Source organism: Polyodon spathula, chromosome 5, assembly GCF_017654505.1.
Source record: "Polyodon spathula isolate WHYD16114869_AA chromosome 5, ASM1765450v1, whole genome shotgun sequence".
Lineage (NCBI taxonomy): Eukaryota > Metazoa > Chordata > Actinopteri > Acipenseriformes > Polyodontidae > Polyodon > Polyodon spathula.
Genome location: NC_054538.1, coordinates 64,265,735 through 64,288,574, shown reverse-complemented (window position 1 = coordinate 64,288,574; position 22,840 = coordinate 64,265,735). Strand labels below are relative to the sequence as shown.

The 22,840-nt window shown below is 38.8% G+C and overlaps 1 protein-coding gene across 13 annotated transcripts in view; it reads right to left on the bottom strand.

The window, feature by feature from the left end:
- The window catches only part of LOC121316157 (serine/threonine-protein kinase MARK1), an 85,551-nt gene that overhangs the window by 3,384 nt on the left and 59,327 nt on the right, over nt 1-22,840 (bottom strand). For 2 of the 13 annotated variants that reach the window (XM_041251002.1, XM_041251008.1), the window contains 14 exons: nt 21,674-21,722; nt 20,557-20,622; nt 20,397-20,467; nt 18,210-18,266; nt 17,571-17,807; nt 15,473-15,592; nt 13,009-13,108; nt 11,986-12,098; nt 10,558-10,732; nt 9,402-9,589; nt 8,833-8,936; nt 8,092-8,250; nt 6,682-6,942; nt 1,296-1,340 (listed from right to left, as the gene is read on the bottom strand). In XM_041251002.1, coding sequence (XP_041106936.1) covers nt 1,296-1,340; nt 6,682-6,942; nt 8,092-8,250; nt 8,833-8,936; nt 9,402-9,589; nt 10,558-10,732; nt 11,986-12,098; nt 13,009-13,108; nt 15,473-15,592; nt 17,571-17,807; nt 18,210-18,266; nt 20,397-20,467; nt 20,557-20,622; nt 21,674-21,722 — 1,745 coding nt within the window. Of the gene's footprint in view, nt 1-1,295; nt 1,341-6,681; nt 6,943-8,091; nt 8,251-8,832; nt 8,940-9,401; nt 9,590-10,557; nt 10,733-11,985; nt 12,099-13,008; nt 13,109-15,472; nt 15,593-17,570; nt 17,808-18,209; nt 18,267-20,396; nt 20,468-20,556; nt 20,623-21,673; nt 21,723-22,840 lie in introns of all 13 variants that reach the window. The other 11 variants (XM_041251005.1, XM_041251013.1, XM_041251001.1 and 8 more) reach the window with 7 other exon arrangements.

The window sequence follows — 22,840 nt, the reverse complement described above, 5'->3', positions numbered from 1 at the left end:
CACCTGTATGGATGCTTTGATTAGATCTATGAGTGTGCCATCTATTGCACTCTCATATGAAAAGGTTCAGATAATGCTACCACTGTTTTGTATACAGAATACCCAGCTTTCCTGAATAGCACTCAGTCATACTGCCACTCCTTCATAAGTGCTGTGGATTACTAAAAATGAACAACTCGCCGATAAACAAGAGAGGCACAGACAGGTCTATTAGATTAAATCACTACCAATCATTTAAAAAAAAAAAAAAAAAAAAAAACACACAACTCCTACATGTACTGCTATTTTCTTTCAGAAATGAATATGAAACAGATATGGCATTTTTATTTCATTTAGCTACATTTAGAAGTGCCTAATTTTAACATAGCCTGACTGCTGCAACCAATTTACCAACTAAGACAACAGAAGATCAGACAACCTTCATTCCTGCTGCCAAACCAAATCCCCCTTTTTCACCAGCCGAACCAGAGCCATGACGTTACCAAGGATGTTACCAACCTACAGAACCCCGAAAGTAATTGCCAAACCTGGCCTGGAATCTGTGGGTGCCTAACTAGCAGGGCTTGGTGAAACGCAATGGTGAATTTGCCCCATCTGAAATTCCTCCCTAACCTTGCACAAAGGCCAATCAGCACTTCCTGTGAGCCTCCAGCCAAGATTGGCACAAGCAGGATTCAGGGCCAAACTTGCACAACTCACCCTGTGCTCCAAGCAGTAGTGTTTTAATAGGGAGCCACTGGGGTGATAGATGGTTACAGGCAATTGAATATGTTTAAGTCAAACTGTTCCATCAGAACAAGATACACCACTCTGTTGTATGGAGTAAATTAATTCACCTCAGAAAATTCCCATAAAACAAACATACTGCATTATTCAGCGTAACAAATTAAGAGGTTTTAGAACACATCTCAGACAGTAATCAACTGCATATTAAAATAAGGAAAAAGAAGCTGACCACCTTGCCTCCCTGGCAGTTCAGAATTTGAAGTTAGGCATGAGAATGCTAAATTTCGACAGAAGTTAAACGTTCCTGTTCTTACACATTTCTAATCTAATAATCTAAATTATTTCCCAAATAATTCCTCTTTATACCTTGCTTCCATTCCACTTATATTGCAGAATGGCATATTTGTAATAAATAAACAATTTTAGATTTTATTAAATCAAATGTTTTAAAAAAATAAACAGAATTTCTGTGATGGGTGTAACTAATTTCCTGATGGGGGTGTTTTTTTTTTTCCTTCTGCTTTTTAAATGGAATGGGACCTAGTAACGAAGTATTAACGGCTTCTCACCTTGACGTGTCAGTTCTGCCACTGGCTTCACCCTCGCTTTGACCCCTCAAGAAACAATCAGAACCAAGGTTCAGTATCAGTGCAGTTATAATCTAGAGAAATGGGATTCAAGAAAACCTGGACAAGCTACAATATTAAACAACAAACATACATTTTTCAGAATCGATTTGATCAAATAATAGTTTACAGAGTTTGTATTTTATTTTAAATATATATATTTAACATCACCTCTAACTCAAAGTCATATGTTAAATGCATTACTGAATTTGATTTCTAATCTGATTTACATTTATAACCAGAAAGGGGGAAGTTAATGTATAGGCTTATATATATATTTGAAAACAAGTTCTCACATTAAAAAAAAAAAAAAAAAAAATTACATGAAACATTACATAAAATGGAGAGAAATGTGGCAAGCAGAACAAAGAAATGGCATTTACACAACTAACATCATCATACCACAAGGCCTTGATCCTAAACTTCCTGTACCAAGCTCAATCCAAATACAACACAGCAAGCTTTCAGAATAAAATAACATTGCTTTCAGCACAAGATTAAGTATCACTTTCCTGCACCAGGTGGTTGGTCTACATTGTCATTTTACAAGGAATGCGGTTCACTGTAAACAAAATTACTGCCAAGCGTTGTCAAAAATACTTTACACAAAAAGACTATTTTGAAAATCATACAAATGGTATCTTCCACACCTCTACATAGACGGTATACTGTATATTCCAGTTATTCAACAGTTATATTCTTCTGCTTTTATTTGTGCTGTAAATGTTGTATTTTAAAGCATTTCAGGTCATGACATGTCAACTGATACTACAACTACAGCAAAATATTACGACTGTGAAAGACTACAAAATAATTTTGCTTTATGAGGATGATTGCATGGTGGAAAATATTATACATGTATGTGGCGTCCGATGTCAACTTTTGTCCCTGTTCACCAATTTTCCATTGATGCAAATGAGCATCTTGAAGTCCTGAACTGCAGGAATCGCAGACAGACAGCTAATTAAAATTACATTTACGTATCTAAGAAGGTCTAACACAAAGAACAAAAAAACCCTTAAGAGGCAGTTAAACCCTTTGTGGTGACGTTCATGGAGTCTTTGACTATTCCAGCTACAATATCCAAAATAAAAAACACACAAATACAAATAAAACATAATATAACCAACCTTTACCTTTCACAACTGCCACACCACATGCTTCAATAAGGGGTTTTTCTTAGTACATTAAGACCGTTAGACACCATGGATATCAGCCTACAGATCCATGCTAACAAACCCCACACTTCTCCCAAAAACGTGTAAAAATACAGAAATTAACCGTTGGGAGCCATGGAATGCATGGAATTAAAAAAAAAAAAAAAAAAAAAAAAAAAAAAAAAAAAAAATCATCAACTGTTCATTAAACCTGATGAATCTTCAGAAGTTTAAAGAAAAACAGCAGGGTAAATAAAAATACTTGATTAAGCTATTTTAAACAATTCTGATCTGTTTTCATTAATGAAAAATACCTTTGCTGCTTGAAGTACGTTAAACCCCTTGAGAATATACCACCTGTTTTCATAACATGACTGTATTTGCGATTTATTCAAATGCAACCTTTTAGGAGCTAAAAATCCTCCAAAAGACACCTGTGTTAGATTCCCTCTTTGGTTCTTGACAGTATACAAATGACTTTATATGTTGTTAAAACAAGACAGAAAGACGAGTAATGATACAGAATGGTTATTAAGATACTACAGAGCATTCAGTGACCATCTAATAACCGTGCAGATCGGGGGGGGGGGCGCGGACGGACGGACGGACACACGGGATATAGTCAAACAAAACCAGGGGTTCTGAGTAAGTTCAGCGCATTGCATTTATTTTGGGAAAGTGGAAGCAAACAAACAATATTTGCTCCTACCTTCTGGAAAACCTGAGAGACATATTTCTACAACAAAAAACAGTAAAATAAATAAATAAATAAAAAATAAAAAACTAAAAAAAAAATATATATAGAGAGAGAGTAACACAGTAGGGAGGGGGTTAAAATCCTCCCTGCCAGAAACATAATTGTTTTTTGTTAATTATTGTTAATTATCACCTGCACCTGGCTGTCATTGTAAATTAGAGCCAGGTGCAGGATAATTAAGGAAGCAGTCAGTCTGCTCAGGGCTGTTGCTGTGTAGAGCGCCCGCATGACAGTGTGCTCAAGTGTATGGGGAAAAAGGTACTGTGTGTAGCCTTTTTGTAAAACTGTTTTTTTGTTTAACAGGTAAACAGCTTAGCTGTCCTGTTTTACAGTTTAGGTTCTTCTTTATGTTTAGTTAGTGCTCAAAAAGAGCTAGGCGTTTGTTTTTGTTTATTTTGTATTATTAAAAATAGCACATCAGTGCTTTAAAACTCAAGTGTTGTGTCCTGGACCCAGTTAAGTTTTTTTCCGCAGATAGGTTTGCGTCTATCCATTACGCGGCCTAGTCACATATAACACACACACACACATGTATATATATATATATTATATATATATAGAATATATATTATTTATATATTAAAGGAAACAATAACAATGTTCCACCAGAGCCAGACTGTTGCATATGCATATAAATAAAAAGCCCTGTAAGCGTAATGTGTTTTTAGCGTTTGATTTTATCGTTTCATTGGTTCCAGTTATTGAGTAGCAGTTTAAGATGTTACATAGTGGTGAAATGGTACCTATTTCAAACCTGAAATTGTCAATATAATGCACACATTAATTTTGAACTTCATAACGCTCAAGTAAAACTTACTAAAAGTTTTACCTGTCAAAATAAATTTTGCTTACATTTTACCTGGACACTAAAAAGAAATCAGGCATTGCATATACAGGGCCGTATGAAATCCGCGTTGCAGAGAACACGGGCGGAAACGCAAGAAAAAAACAGAATTAGGCATCCGAGGACATTACCACAAAATCAGTTTAAAAAAAAAAAAAAAAATATATATATATATATATATATATATATATATATATATATATATATATATATATATATATATATATATAAATGTTTTTTTTTTTTTTTTCTCAATTTAGAATCGGCGATTGTGTTATTATTAACCCTGGTTCACTGCTGCAACCCCGGGGCGACTCGGGAAATGGAGGCTGAAACACGGGTTGTGTTTCTGCTAATCCATCATTTTTCGCACTGCGGATCCACAGCGAAGCCACCAGACCTATAGTGCTGGAGGACAACACAGATCTGAATGATTCCACTGCAGACCCGCAGGCACCATGTCAGCCACAGGGGTCGCTGGTGTGCGGTGAACCGTGGATTGCCCTACCGACCTAAACCCTCCCTACCCAGGTGGTGCTCGGCCAATTGTGCGCCGCCCCCTAGGAACCCCCGATCACGGTCGGCAATGACATAGCCAGGATTCAAACCGCGATCTCCAGGCTATAGGGCACATACTGCACTCCACGCAGAGAGCCTTTACTGCATGTGCCACTCGGGAGCCCCCACCCGTATAAATTTAAAAAATGAAATTGAAATAGCACAGTGTTTGTATGACAAGAGGCCTCAAGAAACACACATCATGGGAATGCATGAAAAAACTATTTTTGCACCTCTCAGCCACCATACTGGACCATGAATTTAACTGTAAAAAAGCCCTGCCTCTTATGCCACCTTACTGCTAGCTACTACTGCAGAATGTAGGGTCTAGTTGCTGCATTTTTTCTACAAAGTTCTCAGGGAGATATTAAGTGCCTTTTTATTAAATTAGAATAAATCAAAATATTTAGGCGTTTATTTACATTGTCATTAACTATTATTTTTTAATTATTGTTCTCTGAATATAGAAATGCTATAGTTCAGCTTGTATTGAAAAGAAAAAAACTAAAAAAAGCCTACATTTTGATTTCTCTAATTTACAATGTTCCTAGTTTGTTTCTATTAGATTGTGCCAATTTGTACCCTTTTTTCTGACTTTGATTAAAACCATTTAGAAAAGGGTTTTTTCTCCCTAATTTTTCATGCATTTCTAGCTTCACTACTGTCAATGTATCAAACACTTGTGGTTATAAAAAACAAACTAATTAACTAACAAAGTAAAGATTTGTTTATACCGAAAAATCAGAAAATTCAAAATAATAAAACAGATTTCATAGGGCCCTATATATGCGGCTACCGAGAGGAACTTTGGTGAGCAAATCCCTGAGCCACTCCATGGTTAGCCCTCTTCAACTAAGGTTCTCTTGTAAAATGTCTTTGTGTTTAAAAGGTAGACCTACAGACACAGCAAACCCAGTTCTAAGGAAGCTGACCTGGAGTAACTGCAATTTGATTAATGTTTTGCAGCCTCAGCTCTGCGCATGCCTAAAGGTTATTGGTCTGCATCATAAACCAGCACAACTGCTGGTTGAGCAGACACAGCAGAGGCCCTGGGATGACAGTGCAGTCACTGAACTCCTCCTCTCTTGTGAAAGGTTCACTCAGGTCACAATGAAACATGTGGTGCTGTACTACTTCAAAGCAGATGCATGTGGAAAAACTAGTCTGCGAGTAATTAAAAAATATAGCATTTTAAAAAAGGATTTTAAATCTGCAAGGTCAGACAAGACAACAAGCAGGATCATTTGTAAATCTAAGCAAGCCTCAAAACACAAATATTGCCAGTTCCCTTTTATTTTATGGTGGTATGATGCCTTTACATTTATTTATGTATCCAAACCATTACAGCTACAGGTTTTACTGTTTTAATTGATAGGCTATTGCTACTCTTAAGGGGTGCTGTAAAAAAGGAAGTGGAAAGTTAATGACCCAACAAAATCTAATTTTGGAAGACTGCTTTGGAGCAAGAAGGTTGTGTTTTTAAATAAACTTCTAAGGGAGTAGTGTGCTTGATTCTCCTGCTGTGACTATTTGTTGTCATCTCAAGTGTAAGGGCTTCCTAACTGGCTGATGAGTTTTCATTTTTACAAACTGTCTATACAGATCTCATCCATCTAAACCCACTCTGTTGGCCTCTTGCTTTGAACATGCCCTTTATACTGTATATTAATTCACAAAAATGTGTGGTCATAAGATACAAATCCAAACACTTCTCCTGCATTTCATCTGTACTGTATGTAGGACATGCAGGGAACAGGCCAGTATACAGAGATGGCATCGTTCGCAACCAGTCCTCCTCCACAGGAACTGCTACACAGCAAGATTTTTATTATGCCCTGCCATTCGTTATGATCTTTTAAATGATTTATTTATAGTACATCCCACCTTATTCCTGTTAAATGCATTTTTTTTTTTAAATCAAAATGCCCAGATTTTATGTTCCTGTGTTTGTCAATCTGAATGTGCAAAGGACAGGAAAGTACTGGATTTGTTCATCAAATCAAAACAGCTAACCTGCGTCCAAACTTGGAAGTGATCTTGCCAATGATGCCGGTGGAGGTGCCCCTCCGGGCCTGTGACAGCGCGGCCGTGTCATGGGACAGAGTGGGCGAGGCGGGCGGTCCGTTGTAGGTGGCGTTGCGGCGGTCTCGGAGCTGGGCCCCGTGGAAAGTGCTTCGGCTGGAGCTGCCGCGGGGGAACCGGGTCCGGTCCGGAGTGGTGCTGCTAATACTGTGGGCAGATGGAGAAGCGGCAGGTGCCCGAGGAGTTGCAGTGCTGGAGCGGAAAACAACAAACAGGATTAAATGAAACGCCACGGTTGGCAGTTTCTGGTGGATGATTTTATTTTTGTTGTAGAAACTGTTGGTTTATATAATCGTTTTTTTTTTTTAATATAACTCTTCAAAACTGCAAAAAAACCCACACTTCAACTATTTAAACAAGACACTATATTTAAATAGTTAATCTTAGGGTTCTATTTAAATCTGTTGTTCATACCAACAGGTAAAGAAATTATAATGAGAAGCGTATGTAAAAGGTGAAGATAGTTTAAAGGTGTCGGACAAATCCATTTAGTTGGCCTGGCTTACAGTACAAATATTTATTTGTCTTGGGTTCCATGCATTTTAATATTGGCAACCGTAAGAAGTATTAATAAAAAGTGTCATGCATTAGTTGTCCTTACTATGGGAATGAGGTTCATCTGACCCCCCTTCCACTCCCTGGATCTCAATTTGATTATTATGCTACAGGTATGAAATGTAAATCACAACATACCGCAATTCATTTAGACAACACTGGATGAATAAAAAAGCTGTTCTGATTAGAATTTGATCACTCCCATGAAGTTAGTGGAAATGTACAGCTATGAATTTGTTTGTTTTTGTTTTGTTATGATCTCTAGCAGCTGCTGCTCCGTCTGGCAGAGTGCACATGGCATGCCAAGACTGTGCAGAGTAACTGGGCGCACACCTCTCCTGGAGACCATCACTGTCCCCTGCAGCTTGCCTGTGCAACTCAAACAGGGCGACACAAAACACAATGAAAACTAAGGACTTTAAGGAGGCAAAAAAAATAACAATAAGTGAGTCATTGTTTTCAATAATTATTTTACCTTCACCATATTGGAGTTCTTAGTTATAGATTTACCTTGCAATAAGTCAAGTAGATACTAGTTTTACCTTAGAATTCTGATTGAGCGTTTTGAAGTTCTGGGCAAGTTCATATTGCAAACAGTATTTCAGACTACAACTATTTGTTTTTACCTCCTGTCCAAACAGGTTCAACTTTTAGGCATTAATTTTTTTGTAATCGACTTAAAATAGCCAAAATCAGACAATAGCCAAAATGCTTTTCTATCTTCTACTGTAACCTCCAAATTATGGACCACTCACTCACGAAATCATCAGTAAGACAAGTCCTTACCTTGGTCTGTAGGCCTCCGTGCCATCCTCGATGGGAGGCAGCGTGACTTTGATGGGGTGCCCGGAGGCAGACATGGACTTGACGTGGCGCGGTCGGGTAGAGGGCATGGCCGATGCTGCTGCGCCAGTACTGCTTGCACAAGTGGACATTTCAGTTAGGCTTTTGGAAGCAATCAAAAGGAAAACAAACAAAACAAAAAAGCGAGCCAAAAAAGTAACAAGAAAACATAAAGAACACAGTTAGTGGGCAAAGTGTCTTTTTATAGGAAAACATCTAACACTTTAGAGCGCTTAATATTACCAGCTGGGTGTGGATATACAATTTTTACTTTTTGAGTTGGCAAATGCCACATGCAAGTAAAATGAAAATCTGATAGTTTTGGCCTTTGCACTGTATAGCCCTTAAATTGTAATGTGAAAGAGTTTGCTATTGATTGAAATATAGCTTAAGGCTGACTTTGGATGCCAAAAGTTACATTTTATAGCGTTTCTCAGTGCTGGTGTGTTTTGGCTGTCATACTGTCTTTACTAAAATTCCCCTGCCAACTGGTAAGATGGCTTGGTGCGTTTAACCACAACCATGATCCCCCAACTGAATTTTATTTCAAGTTCTTGTCTTATATACTTTGTTCCCCTCTAACCCACCTGGGAACTGTCTTAAACCTCAAGTAATGTGTAAGCTTGATGGCATAAAACTGTGAGGCACCTTTGAGAAAGATGTTCAGATTCTTGGCTGTACTACCTGCTGTCTTTCCCATTTGGTATAGCGGAGTATCTGTCAGTGCTGGAGCGCTCGCACACGTAAGTGTTTCTTCTGGTCATCCCTCCTCCAGGAAGCACATTGTTCTGCTTTTTATTGAGGGATTGAAATAAATTAGTCTTGCACAGTGTGGACAACTCCTTCCTCTCAAAACACACTGACAATAAGAAAGATCTGTAGCTGAAGCGCTTCCCACGCATGTGAAAGCCACAATCAAGAACAACTGGATACGCTTCCTTAAATCACTGTTTACCACGTCTTGGGCTGCCCTTTGCAACTCATTTTGGAGCAACGTAGAGCTTGAGAAAGGTGCTGAAATAGAGAGGTCCATGTAAGCCTCCCTGCTCTATCTTGCCTTGTGCCACAAACCTGCCCTTATTAGGTGCAAGGGCAGTTTGGTTTCTTGCTCTTCCAACCACTTTGAGCTCTCTGTGATGCATCAAGCAAATTGCAAAATTCACATCTACATTACAATACTATAAAATAAATTAAAACAGTACAATGGTTAAATAATTTCACCCCCCCCTTTATTAAAGACAGCTATCACTTACAGCAGTGGCAGTGGTAGACTTCTTCCGGTCCGGACCGACCAGTGGACTTGCAGGCATATCCCCTTTGGAGCTTGCAGTCGTGGTACCGAGCTTGCGGGAAGTGTCCCACTCTTCTTTCTGGTCACTCTCCACGCTGTTTGCTTGAGCTCGTTTAGTGTATGACACGGCTGGAGGAATGGTTGGGCCGGCTGCAATGAAAAAGGACAGCTGCTTAAAAACATCTCATCACAGCACTTTCGTTTCAATATTTAACTGCAAAAAAAAAAAAAAGGATTTGTGTAAGCTTGGCAATTTATTTTAAAGTGCAAGGGGGTGAAGCATAAATGACATTTAAAAGTCTTCAAAGAATTAATTCTAGAAACTATGAGTCTTGTTCTTTTCTGGTAACCCTTTACATTTAGTAGCATCCATGATGCAGATGTCTGTGGAAGTAAACTTGAACATTATACAAATGTATAATGCACACTGTACCAGCCCATTCTGATTCATATGAAATCCTATTCCAAGCCCTTATACTTGGTTAAAATTGTATTGTCAATGTTTGTTTGCTCAGCTGTTTACAACACTGTTAAAAGGTACCTCTCTCGTGAAGCTAAAAACAATAAGAAGTATCAAGTCAACATGACTTACACAGTGCTTAAAATATGCCCACAACACATTGTCCAGTTATCATATACTACAGTACATTGGGCAAAAGTTTACAGCATAACCTCCTTGATAAATAGTAGAAACTATTTATCTATACCAAGTTATTGATAAAGAAAATGTTTTCACTAAACAATCTTTCATATTGTTTTATTAAACATAGAAAAGTGATATTCAATGAAAGACAGAAAAAGAATCAATAATATTTTATCAACTAAAGTGGGAGGGAGGGATTGTTACCAGCTAATAAAAGCACCACAGTATCTGAAAGCGAAGCTATTAAAGAAGCAGATTGAAACTTATTACATTGGCATTGCACACAGCCAACTACAGTAAAGAGCAATGCAAACAAGCAACCCAATCCACATGCACAGAACTACTGCTGTCAAAGAGCCTGTACACCACAGGGAGACAATCAAACCACCACAACATGGACATAGAGTAAGCTGGATCAGCAGGGCTCACTAGGACACTGCACACTCAAGTGTTGAAATTGTGCTTGTTACTTTACTTGGTTGAATGTCATCCCCACCATGATCACTAAACCGCCGTTGCTTCTGATTGGCTGAAATGCTGCGCTGGACCTTTGAGTGTGCTGGGGACTGTGTGGAGCTGTTGTTGAGGTCACTGCTGGGCCGTGACCTTTGACAAAGGTTGCTGCTTGATGCTGACTCGCTTCCTTCAAACTAAAGGGCAGAAAAATAATAGAAACCAAATCCTTTACCTCCAACTTCTAAGGAGGAACTGACATTTAACACCAAATTGAGTCCAAGACCACAATTAAGTGCACATTCTGTCGCACCCCCCCCCATTGTTAACATCCCGACAACTTTTTACACTCATAACTTTAGTCTTTTTCAAAGCTCTTATCAAACTGTCTGCTCTAGTGCATTGATAGGGCAAGGATTATTGCCCACATTGTCAAACAAGTAACAAAGCAACAACGATCCATTATGTGGTATGGTAAAGAAAAGCCAGAGCACTTGTTATGCCTTTTTATTTATTTTTTTTTTTTATAAAATCGCTCTTCCTGCAATGATTCGGAAGACAGATCTCAAACCACAGTGCACTAGTCGGCATTTGAAAAGAGCTTTCACACAGACTTTAAAAAGTTATAAGTCAGGATGTGAACATTGAAAAGAAAAAATTACATGTATGTTATTTAAACAGTTGTAGCAACACTTGGGGACGTATAACGCTATATTTTTCAGAACCCTGTTACTTACTCACTAAGACATTTCAATGAGTTGTAAGACTCAACTACTTAGGCACAGCGCAGCTGGGGAGGGGAACTGGTTTAAACTGAATATAGTAACAAATCACTGGAAAATGAAAGTAAGCTAAAGAAAAAAAAACACACAGGTCAGGAAACTGCAATTCAGCATAAACTTGAATCCACCTCTACTAAATGCTGATTGCAGATTGTTAACACTGTGAAATATTTCTAGTTGAGAGGTGTGTCAAAATAATTTTACTGAGCTTCTTCCACTATTCCTACAGATTCTACCACCGACTGTTTTATAGATATGGATGTACTGCTATCCGTCGCACTGTTGTGTGGAATGGTGCACGGGTGTGGGCGTTTGCCTGTTAATAGATGCGTTTAAAAGCTGTAAGTGCAGCTGTTTTGTGTGAGTGTGTGTGTGCGAGCGAGCTCAGTCTAGGAGAGCAATCCAGCCTGTCTGCCAGTGTGTCTGCAACTCCTCTTAACTTAATGTGCATTAAGAAAAAATCACTCCCTCAGTTGCATCTGCTGTGACTGAATCCTTCAGTTTGATCAGCCTCACTCTGAGCCTGTGGGGGTCTCCCTGTTTGAGATCAATATCTTTCTGTTTGTATAGATGTGTGCATGTCACATATTGCTAGATTTTACTTATATACTGTACTTTCTGTATGAAGCGCATTGGATAAGGTACTTAACATGTAGTAATGAACTTGCCTCGGGAGGTTTTCTGCCTAGTAGAAGGTAAGTGGCCATGACTTCATCATACTTCTGACCAATTAAAGACTCTGTAATTTCATCTCTTGAGAACCCCATAGTCACCATTAAATCTGTATCCATTAAAATAAAAAAGAAAGAATATTAAATCAACACAATACAAACTCAAATCTCAGTATACCAGATACACATTTCATTTTTAAGCTACATTACATCAGCTGGAACGCTACCTTGATATTCAGCTAGCATCCAGTAAGGTCCAGTAGAAAGTGCTCTCCTCATAAACCAACTATAGTTAAGATTTAAAAGGCAACGTTGCTATACAAGGGATTTTTGTGAAATGTATCTGCTGGTTTGCAAACTGGGAACAGTGAAAGCAATCTGAGAAGTCTCCAAGTACAAGGCGTTTGGCTTTTACTGTAGAAAAAAGTAGTGCACTTAAATAAGGTAGACAACTGTAAAATTACATTACAGGAGTAATCTGAACTGTTCTTGGCACAGAGTGATTACTGAACACAATAGCTGCTTTCAAGCTTTAAGTATTATGTGCCCTTCATTTTTACACCTACAGATCTTCCTGGCTTAACTTGTTTATCTTGTGTCTGTTATATCTCCTCTTACAATTCCTAGTAGTTTAATATCAATTCCCTAAAAGTCTAAGCTGCACTCAGGCATTTAATTCAATTATACAGAATGCACCGTATAGACATCCAGCTTGCAGAGTAAATGTGGAGCCCTGTTTAAGAAAACAATAGTTCTTATTCATCAAGTTCTACTACATTTGTTTCATTCCCCCTAGATGGTATTTTGTTAGTGATTCTGTAACAAGCAATACAATGTCTCAGTTTTAAAGATAGTTTAGTTTACTAGTAATTGCTATACACTTTTAAAAGTAGCAAGTAATAATGCAACAGCTTGGAAATCCTGTATGAATGAATGACTGATGGAACAATTTAAAGTGTCTGCGTGTCTGCTATGCAATATAGCTGGTTACCACTGCACATAACATTAACTGAGCCTAACCTATCCTCTTAGTGTCACTGAAGTCTGGCTCTGGTTCAGTATGCGGTTTTAACTCCTCCTCTTCGTGACCAACATTCATCCACCGGTCCTTCATGATTTGCTAAGAGAAAAGAAAACATGTTAATTTAGGTCACATTTCTACTAGGGTTATGGTAAAGCCTAACGTTCCCTTTCAAGTACGAAACATAACCATTACCGAATGGGCGAGTGTACCAAAGCTGTCGCAAGGGAAAGACTGCAGATGACTGGAATTTCACAAGGCTGAGCCGAAGGCTGCCCTGTGCGTTACCATTCAGAACCCCAATAACAAGTAGCTAGGGTGAAAAACACTAGTTCCAAAACCAGGGTTTTGAGGACCAACTACATTAAGTCTGTAGAACCTAGTAAAGGTATGGGGAGTAGCCCACACTGCTGTACTGCAAATGTCTTTGCATCTAGCTAATGAATAAAGCCAACGAAGTTCCATGTCCCTAGTGAAATAGCCAGTGAGCTTTTCCGAAGAAAGCAAGTTGGCCAACTCATAGGCAGTCCTGACCATGTCTGCTATCCACTTGGACAGCCGCTGCTTAGGACAGGGCTTGACAATAGCAGTCAAAAAATAGCTCCGACTGCCTCCAAATTTTCGTCCTGTCAACACAGTACGCCAGGGCCCGAGTTGGGCAGTTGCTCTCTATCAGACTGGAAAGGAGGTAGATGGAAAGCCTCCAATTCCACAGACTGGTTGATATGGAATGCTTGGTTGTATTCGGCAAAAAGGCAGGATTGGTACAGAGTGTGACCTTTGTCCTGGCCTCTGTAAAAATTAAGCATGCTTTCGCTATCAAGAATGCCTGCATCTCACTCACTCTGCCCAGGTGACAGCGAGCAAGGAAGTTGCTTTAAATAAGAATTTCAGCTCTGCTGAATGCAGGGGCTCAAATGGAGGCTTCATGAGTGCATTAAGCGCCATGTTTAGCCTCCAGCGAGGAACAATGTCTTTCATATGTGGCCAAAGCTGCCGAACCCCTTAATGTAGAGGAGGGTCCCGCAAAAACTGTAGTATTACTGCCATGGGACAAGTTGTAGGTCGAACCCACGAGGCAGACACAAAGTCTAATAGACGCCTCACTTGTACCCATACTGGGAACACGTGGATGCTGCTCTGGCATTTTGTAGTGTGTCAATATCCCTATTGAACAGACCTAGACAGCTTAAATTCAGTCCCTCCGGGGCCAGACCCAGAGCTGCAGGCTCAATGGGTCAGGATGCCATAAAGTCCCCCGTGCCTGACTTGGGTTGCAGTGCATCAGCAGTCTTCAGGGCTGGCTGCTCAGGAGCTGCATCAGGGTTGAAAACCAGTCGCCTGGGCCAATATAGGGCTACTAAGAGCACCTTGGCCCGGTCTGGCTTGATTTTCTCCAGACACAGTGGGAGTAGGGCAAGCGGTGGGAAGGTGTATAACAGATGCCTTTGCCACTGGTGTGCCAAGGCATCTTTTCCCAGTTGTTCCTTGTCCCCTACTATGGAGAACCAGAGGGGACAATGGGTTGATTCCCAGGAGGCAATGAGGTTTATCTCTGCTCTCCTGAACTTCTCTCATGGTTCTCGTGCACCCACAGCAAAAGCTTGCGGGCCACACATACATAGAATGTACAAACAGCCTTTGCAAGGCTAATGCTAAAAAGCAGTCACCAAAACAGTAACAACAACTGAAGCAAGTATCTTAGTCCTGTGCAGTGCTGCCGAGTCCAGCAGCTGCTGTTGCTGCACATGTGCGGCACACTATGTTGCAGACAGGCCTGCGTGTAGTATCTGTAAAATACAGAAAAAAACACAGAAAATCAACAAAAAACAGTAATTAAACAATTATATAAATAATATAAAACATCTCGTGTGGTGCTAAACAGCAAAAACAAGAAATAAAATAAGCTTCAGCCAGAGCGATGCAGCCTGGGGGGAAAGCAGTCAGCCGACTGATGTTGCTGGATCCCTGGGTAGGAGCGACAAGAGCCACTGGCTTCACGCAAGGCACAAAACCGCAGTGGGACATAACTAGCAACAGGCTGAATTGCACCCAGATACGCGTAATTAGTTAAAAACCATTACAGCAATTAGTTTAAATATCACATAATTTGTGTAAAACACCAAAAATGTGAAATATATACAGATAGAAGCAACAATGTACTTATCTGAACCAGACTCTCTGATCAGGTCAGTCTTGAAAGGAAAAATGGCCCTGAGATCTGGGAGCACAGTCCTTTTGTGCCCTCGGGGGCGGACCATGACTGCGTCACAAACTCAAAGAGCAGCTGTGGTATACAATTTTCAGGATTAGGGTCTTTAAAATACCCATCCAGTAATGGTTACATTTTGTACTTGAAAGGGAAAGCATACATACCTTCAACATGCAATAAGAAGATACAATAGAAATAAAAGTTGACTTCTCAGCAGTACTTTATGATTATTAAAGGAATTTTATACTTACTTCCAGACTGCCTCGTTTCACTGGGTTTAGCACTAGGAGTTTTTTAAGCAGGTTTTCACAGTCTGTGGACATGTAGAAAGGAATACGGTATTTCCCTCGCAACACCCTTTCCCTCAGTTCCTACAAAGAAGACGACATTTACTGTAAATCAACAGATTTTCAAGTATTGTTGCCTGATGAGATGACTTATAAAAAAAATCCAAATGTTAACAGATTGTTTTATTGACTGTGATGGATGTATTTTCCAAATGACCAAACAAGTGAATGGCAAATGTTTGTGAAGATGGAAGGGAGAAAGGCTCCAAAAAAGAAAGAAAAAGAAAATAAACTGCAAACGAAATGCCGCTAAATCCACAGTACTCTGCCAGGTCACATAGGAAGATAGATTAGCTGTCCTTAAAGAGTAAGTAGTGGGGTTCCGAAAAATACAGCGTTATACATCCCCAGCTGTATAAATAACGTAGCTGTAACTTTTCTTTCCTGACAACTTTTTACACTTATAACTTTAAACTCTGTTTAAACTCTTTTCAAAATGGTTGCTTAGTGCACCGGGGATTGAGATTTGTCCTCTAAAATCATTGCTGGGTGATTAAAAAAAAAAAGTTTAAAAGTTCTAAGTATATATCTTCATAAAAAACTAGATTTCAAAATGTCACTTGTCAGTTTTTCGCTAGTACAGTACAAGCCCGGTGATCTGAACAGCCTGGGGGACATAGAAATAGTTTGTATGAATGAACATTCGGATGAACGCAAGTCTACAAAAAAACAGCAATACATGTACATATACTGTACTCATATACACAGACTAAGGTTTATTTAAACATTAGCAATCTTCTCGTAGCCTCAAACACTGTGTTTCCTTAGTGTTACACTGACGCATTTTCTGACGAAATGGTGTTGTATCTGTTTTACCCCTGCTAAGCAATGCTGCCCGATGCCGTGTCTTTTAAAAATCAGTACAGCCTTTCATCACTAGCTTTAAAACGTGCCCTCTAGTCGTCTATAGAATAGCAATGCTTTCTCTTGAAACACTGGTCCTGAGATCGGAGAGCCCTTTTCTCTTTCTTGCAAGAACCACATGCATCTCTCGCATTGTTTTGACAGAGTCGCATAGTTGTTCGCAGTGTTGTGGTGGTGCTTGATTCTATGGTACTCGACAATGTCTCAAGTCTTTGTTTTGCATTTTGTGTCAGTAACTGCTGTCTTTCCCTTAGAAAGCTGAACAGCACGTTCAGCCTTTTCCAATTGTTCAACTGGAGTAGGTACTGTCCCTTTTCATTTGTCAGCCATTTGAATGTGTCAGGGACATGCTTGCAGGGCGATTAATAAGGGGTTTTGGATCAATGGGATTTGAAGTAACATGCTTCTACTGTATATGGAAAATTAAAGAGGTAGATATGTAATTCAATATATTAACATAACATTATTCAGCAGGTTTCATTTGACTTTATGAAGCAAAATTAGTTAATTATATAGGGGATGCTACACTTTTCACCATAGCTGTATCATACACCACCCTGCACAGGCATATTCACTTGCAAAAGCTGACTGACGCTGATCCTCTTTGGAGCATTTCAGATGGGGCTTTCTGCCAGTCTGAGACTCTTGACTCTTGCTGAATATGATACGAGACAAATCTGCATAGTCAGCACAAGGCTCCGTTCTATACTGCAGAACCCTAAGCTGCCTTACCACGAACGTAATGATTAAAAACTAAACGCTTCTTACTGCAGACTTAATGACCCCGGTATCATCTCCATATTGTGTGAATAGCACCCCTGGGAAGAACACCAGAACAAGTAGGATTAGTCTTAACTCATCATCAAAGACACTACTTACACCGAGGGATAAAGCTTTAAAAGGTTCAGCTTTACAGTTTTTGTCCAGTCAGCGGTGCTTAGCAACAGAGTAAAGCAAGCCCGTTTCTGCTACACCATGGGTTTATATTGGGAACGTCATCATTTACCCAGCTTGCACTATGCCTAAGCATTGAATGAGAATGTAAGGTCTGTACTGCCATACTATTCTACACATATGACATGGTCCAGAAAGCTGCCTTTTTTGTAACATAAATAGCAGAGGGCTTTCAGAGACTCACCTTTAGGTTTTGGCCATCGAAAGGCAATGATCCGCTAACTAGTGTATACAGAATGACCCCCAGACTCCACACGTCCACCTCTGGTCCATCGTATTTTTTTCCTTGGAATAGTTCAGGGGCAGCATAGGGCGGGCTCCCACAAAATGTGTCTAATTTGTTACCGATAGTAAATTCGTTACTAAAACCAAAGTCAGCAATTTTAATATTCATATCAGCATCCAGCAACAGGTTTTCCGCCTATAAAAAGTACAGGCATTGAAAAGTTAGGAGACACAAAATAAATTCAAAGAAATTCTCACATTAAATTGTCAACCAAATGTTTTTTTTATTTTAAGGAAACAAAAAACAAACCAACAGCTTCTGTTAGTCCACTGTTACTGAAAAATGTTTCCCAATCCTGGTCCTGGGGGAACCCTGTGTCTGCTGGTTTTCATTCCAACTGAGTTCCCAATTATTTAATCAAACCCCTAATTGAACTAACATGTGCTTAATAAGACATTTTATGTCATTCATAAATATTAAACCTACTGTAAATGTAGAAATACTAAAACAGTGCTCTCCTGAAGACAGACGGGAGAAATATACAGGTTGGGGGAATCAAAAATCGAACAGAGTCACAAGTTTCTTCTGCTTGCTCACCTTTAGATCCCTATGTACAATGCGCTTCTGATGGCAATACTGCACCGCAGAGACGATCTGAGAGAAAAAAAAGACAAGATTGCTAGAGCATTCACCTTCACAGTTAGAAATACCTGCACCATAAAACTTAAGTCACTGAAGAAAATGAAAGTAATATGTACATATTGTTCTCAATTACTGGGACACTCCAGCTGGTTTGTGGCACTGTTTTACCCAAGTCAGATCGCTAACTTAATAAGCATCTTGGGATCCCTAAATAGACAATAGTCAGCTCTTTAATTAAAGAGCAATGATACTCTGAATTGTAATCCCTTTTGTAGGAATGAAGAGTCAGGGGGCAGGGTGTTTACTGCCCTCTTAATTTAGTATTGCGGAATAGTTAATTGTCCCCTGTATGACAACAGACAAAAGATTTTATTAAAAGCAACATGTCCCACAAGTGTACTGGCACCCCGAAAATCACCTGTTTAGTATTAAAGCAGAATGACTAGGTTAGACACTTGTTGTGCTCTTTACACAAAACATGTTTCTATAGTGCTGACTGTCCAGCATGTCAATGTTGTAGCTGTCTTGGCAATCACAAACGCAGAAACTCATTTTCTGGGGTAAATAACAGAACAATATGTGACTTTTGAGGCACAGCAAACAAACCAGTACTATCCATATTCCATACAAATGCTGAAAAAAAGATAGAAAATTATTAAGCAACAGCAAACAGGAATAATTATAATAAAACACGCAACCAGTTCCTCATTGCAAAACATTTACAAGGATTCTAGGAGAACAGGGCTGATAAACAAATTACTTCATCATGTTAAACCCAATGAAACAGCACTTGTACAAAAAAAAAAAAAAAAAAAAAAAAAAAAGAGTAATATCAAAGCCACTCTTTTTTGGTCTGCAATAACAACTTTTGCCACCAGGAGTCAACAGTTAGTGGGCAGTATTCATTTGAGGGTAAAGCTTTTAGCTGAACACTTTACTGAATTCCCTGCATTTCACTAATTGATTAATAATAGGTGTCAGATTAAAGTGTCAATGAATAAAAACAGAATGCCATGACCTGCAAATGAATAGTTTGTTATTAATTGCTCGTCATCCATTATATCCACATGATTTTTTTCTCTGCAAATCCTTCTGCTAAGTGTGGCTCTGTTCTCTTCCATTTCCAAAAACGTTGCCATACCCGTTTTTTTTTTTTTTCGATTTAAGGGGGTCTCAATAGGACATATAGGTATTTTCATCTAGTTATCCCCTAAGTCGTTTTGTGCAACGGTTAACTAACTTAAGGGAAATACTTAAATACAAATATTACTTAAGTAAAACATTAGGGAAAACTAAGGGGGAATTTCACTTAAGGTGTTATGCAACTTGCCTTTATGTTGCAGTTCAAATATTCCAATCTGCAGCATTATTTCACTACAAACCTTGCCCGCATTGACAAAGAATTTCCAAAGGATTCTGAACTTTTGTCTTGAAAAGTTAACGCTAGAACCACCACGATAGTCATGCATTATATGTGCCAATTTCCATTTAAATATGGTGTTTCTGCTAGCAAATGTTAGATATTATGTTCATGAATTCATCTTTTGAGTTATATCTGAAAGTTTGTATTTCATTTTCATATCAGAGCTGATTAAAATGTACCCATTAAAATGACTGCTGTCTGTAAAAAGCAAATGGATAAACAGACGCAAATGTTGACCAAATTTGCCAAACAATCTGAGACTGCGACTCTAGCATTCTCCTAACAAGTAGGAGAGTTTGTGAAAACTTGCCTTAGGGATGTTATTGCTATCCTATGTCCAAACAACAATCAACCGCACAAGCTAATTTCAGACCTGCAGCTCTCACATCACACGGTAGAACGTACTCATCTCAGATCTAAATAGTGACACTGAACTACAGCTGCATTAGAACAATGCGCGTAGTAAAGAATGTCAAAAGTCACACTGAGTACAGATCCTGCCTGCATGTGTTATAAGAAAATAAATGATAGTTAGCTACTCACCCAAATAAGAAACAAAAACAAAACTACACTTTTATATATAGTGAAAATGTATTTGTTTGGATATCAATTTTACATATGTACTGGAAAAAACAAAGGGTCAGCTTCGTTTAATATAGTGTGTGTGTGTGATAGTAACTGTAGTACAAAATAGGTTGGTAGGACAGAATGGTACTTACCTGCCGAAACTTTGCCCTGGCCTCCTTCTCTTTCATCCTCCCATGTGCAACTAAGTAGTCAAATACCTCTCCTGCATCATAAATCAGATATGGATTTAACATTGAGATTTAACAAACATGTTACTGGAGCTAACACTGTTTAGTGCTTTTTCAAACTCACCCCCACTGGCATATTCCATTATTAAATAAAGTGTCTTCTCCGTTTCAATTACTTCAAATAATTTAACTGTGGGGGAGAAAAAAAAAAAAATCAATTTTCACTTAACAGTTCACATCTTCAAAAACACATTTTTACCCCTTGGGCTTATTTAATTCAACATTTCTTCTGTTATAGCTCATACAAGTCCAGTTCATGCCAAGTCACACACAGTATTAGCAGCTAAAATAGACACTTTCCTTTTGACCTCCACTGTTTCCACAAAACATTACGTGGATGTGATTTTTTCCCTGGAAAACTGCCAATGCATCTCAATCTAGCTCTGAACAGCACTAGGTCTCTCAGAAGCAGAGACTGGCAAAAGTGTCACATTGTGCACAACTATTTAGTCATTTTGTAAGGCACAATTATTTTTTATTTTTTATAGAAGTATTTCATATGTGACCAGAGCCAGATTTGAAGCTAGTGTTCCTCAAATAACAAATGGCTAGTTCACTGCAGTGCAAGAACTATACTAGCCCCTTCTGTGCCAAAAACTGCAAAACCTTATACTGTACATATATCTTTTGGCAAAATACTGTAGCAGTTCTATAACAGAGCGAATGTGATGCATCTATCGTGTTAAAAAGTAGCTGGCACATTTTTGTTAAAGCATCTTTCTTTTGACATAAAATCAAAGGGGTTGGGGGCTTTACTGCTAGTAGCGCAAATCAGTGTAAATAAATCGTTCCTGCAATTTGACCTCGTTTTGTTGAACAAATGAACAATGAAGGAAGAGGGTTATTTTTTTTCACCCATCAGTCAACTGTCTCTTAGAAAGAGGGAATATTGTTAAGGACAACAGTAATGATTATATATATTTTTTTTAAACAATCAAATTCAATGTACAACCTGCTACTTATCTCCCGGCACAATCTAAGCCTATGCAGTCAGGCCCTTATTATGTGTTAATAAGCTGTCAGGACGCATGATGAAGGCAGAGATGAATAGTTTCCTTCACAAGGGCTTCAATGAGCTGAAGCTACTAGCACTGGGGAACATGAAAGTAATATTACAGATCAGGGATGCGACAACAGAAGCATGATGACAGCATTAGCAACGGAATATGGTTCAATCCTACCTATATTCGGGTGATTCAAGATCTTCATTATCCTTACTTCTCGGAAGAGCTGTTGAAAGAGGGAGAGAAAGAAAGTGAGGTAAAAAAATAACTAAAACATTAAAGTTTGTGTGTTGGTAAAGAAGAATATGCCATGATTAAGGTTCCAGCTATCTGACCCTCCTATTCATGAGTGTAAGTCTCAGACACGGTATTCTGCAGCAGTTTCAACTTCTGCTTAAGGTCAAGGTGCATACTGTTTCAAGATATGCTGTTCACGATACTTGTGATGGTCCTGGTGGGGTACTTCTTTATGATGTTTAATAATATCAAATTATCATTAAAGATAAGACGAAGATTATCTATAATATGGTTTCTTCACAGGATTATGAATTCCAGAGTGAACTCCCAAATCTCCATTTTGCTTGGTTCAGAACAAACAGATCTCTATCCTAGAAATCATTGCAATATAATCCTCTTTAGTGCCAAAGTACGTACCCTTCCCCCATAAAACCCCCTTCCAATTCAGCATTGTTTTCCAAATTTTGAAGATGGTAAAAATAAAAAAAGGTGGGGAGGGGAGGAGTATACAGGTGTGTGGAGTTCATCATCCTACGAAGAAACCATATTACAGGTAATTCTTTGTCTTCTTGCCTCGTCTGATGAACTCTACACAGCAAACTATACCACAGCAAGTACAGAAAAAGGGTGGAAGGTTAAATATTAGTAGACGATGCCACGGATAACACTGAGTATAGGTTGAGAACAAGAGACATCAAAGTTATAACGTTTAATAAAAGTCTCGAAGGAGGTCCAGGTCGCAGCATTGCAGATGTCCTGTATCAAGACCGACCTTAGTTTTGCACAAGCAGTAGCCAATCCCCTTACTAACTGGGCTTTGATAGATCCTGTTATCAAGGTTGTACCAGAATAAAATTCATGAAGTAATCCAGTTTGAAACTAGTTTGCCCTGGTTTTGTGAGTTAAAAGTGATAAATAGTTGCCCTGATGGTCTGATATCATGGGTCCTGTACATGTAAAAAATGTAAAGATCTCCATACATCAAATCTTCCTTAGATTTATGAGGTTTTGGGTGAAAATCCTGAAACTTAAACTCAGTTGCCACCTTTGGTAAAAACTGAGGGTTAGGTCTGCAAACTATCCTATCCTTAAAGGAACAATGTGTTT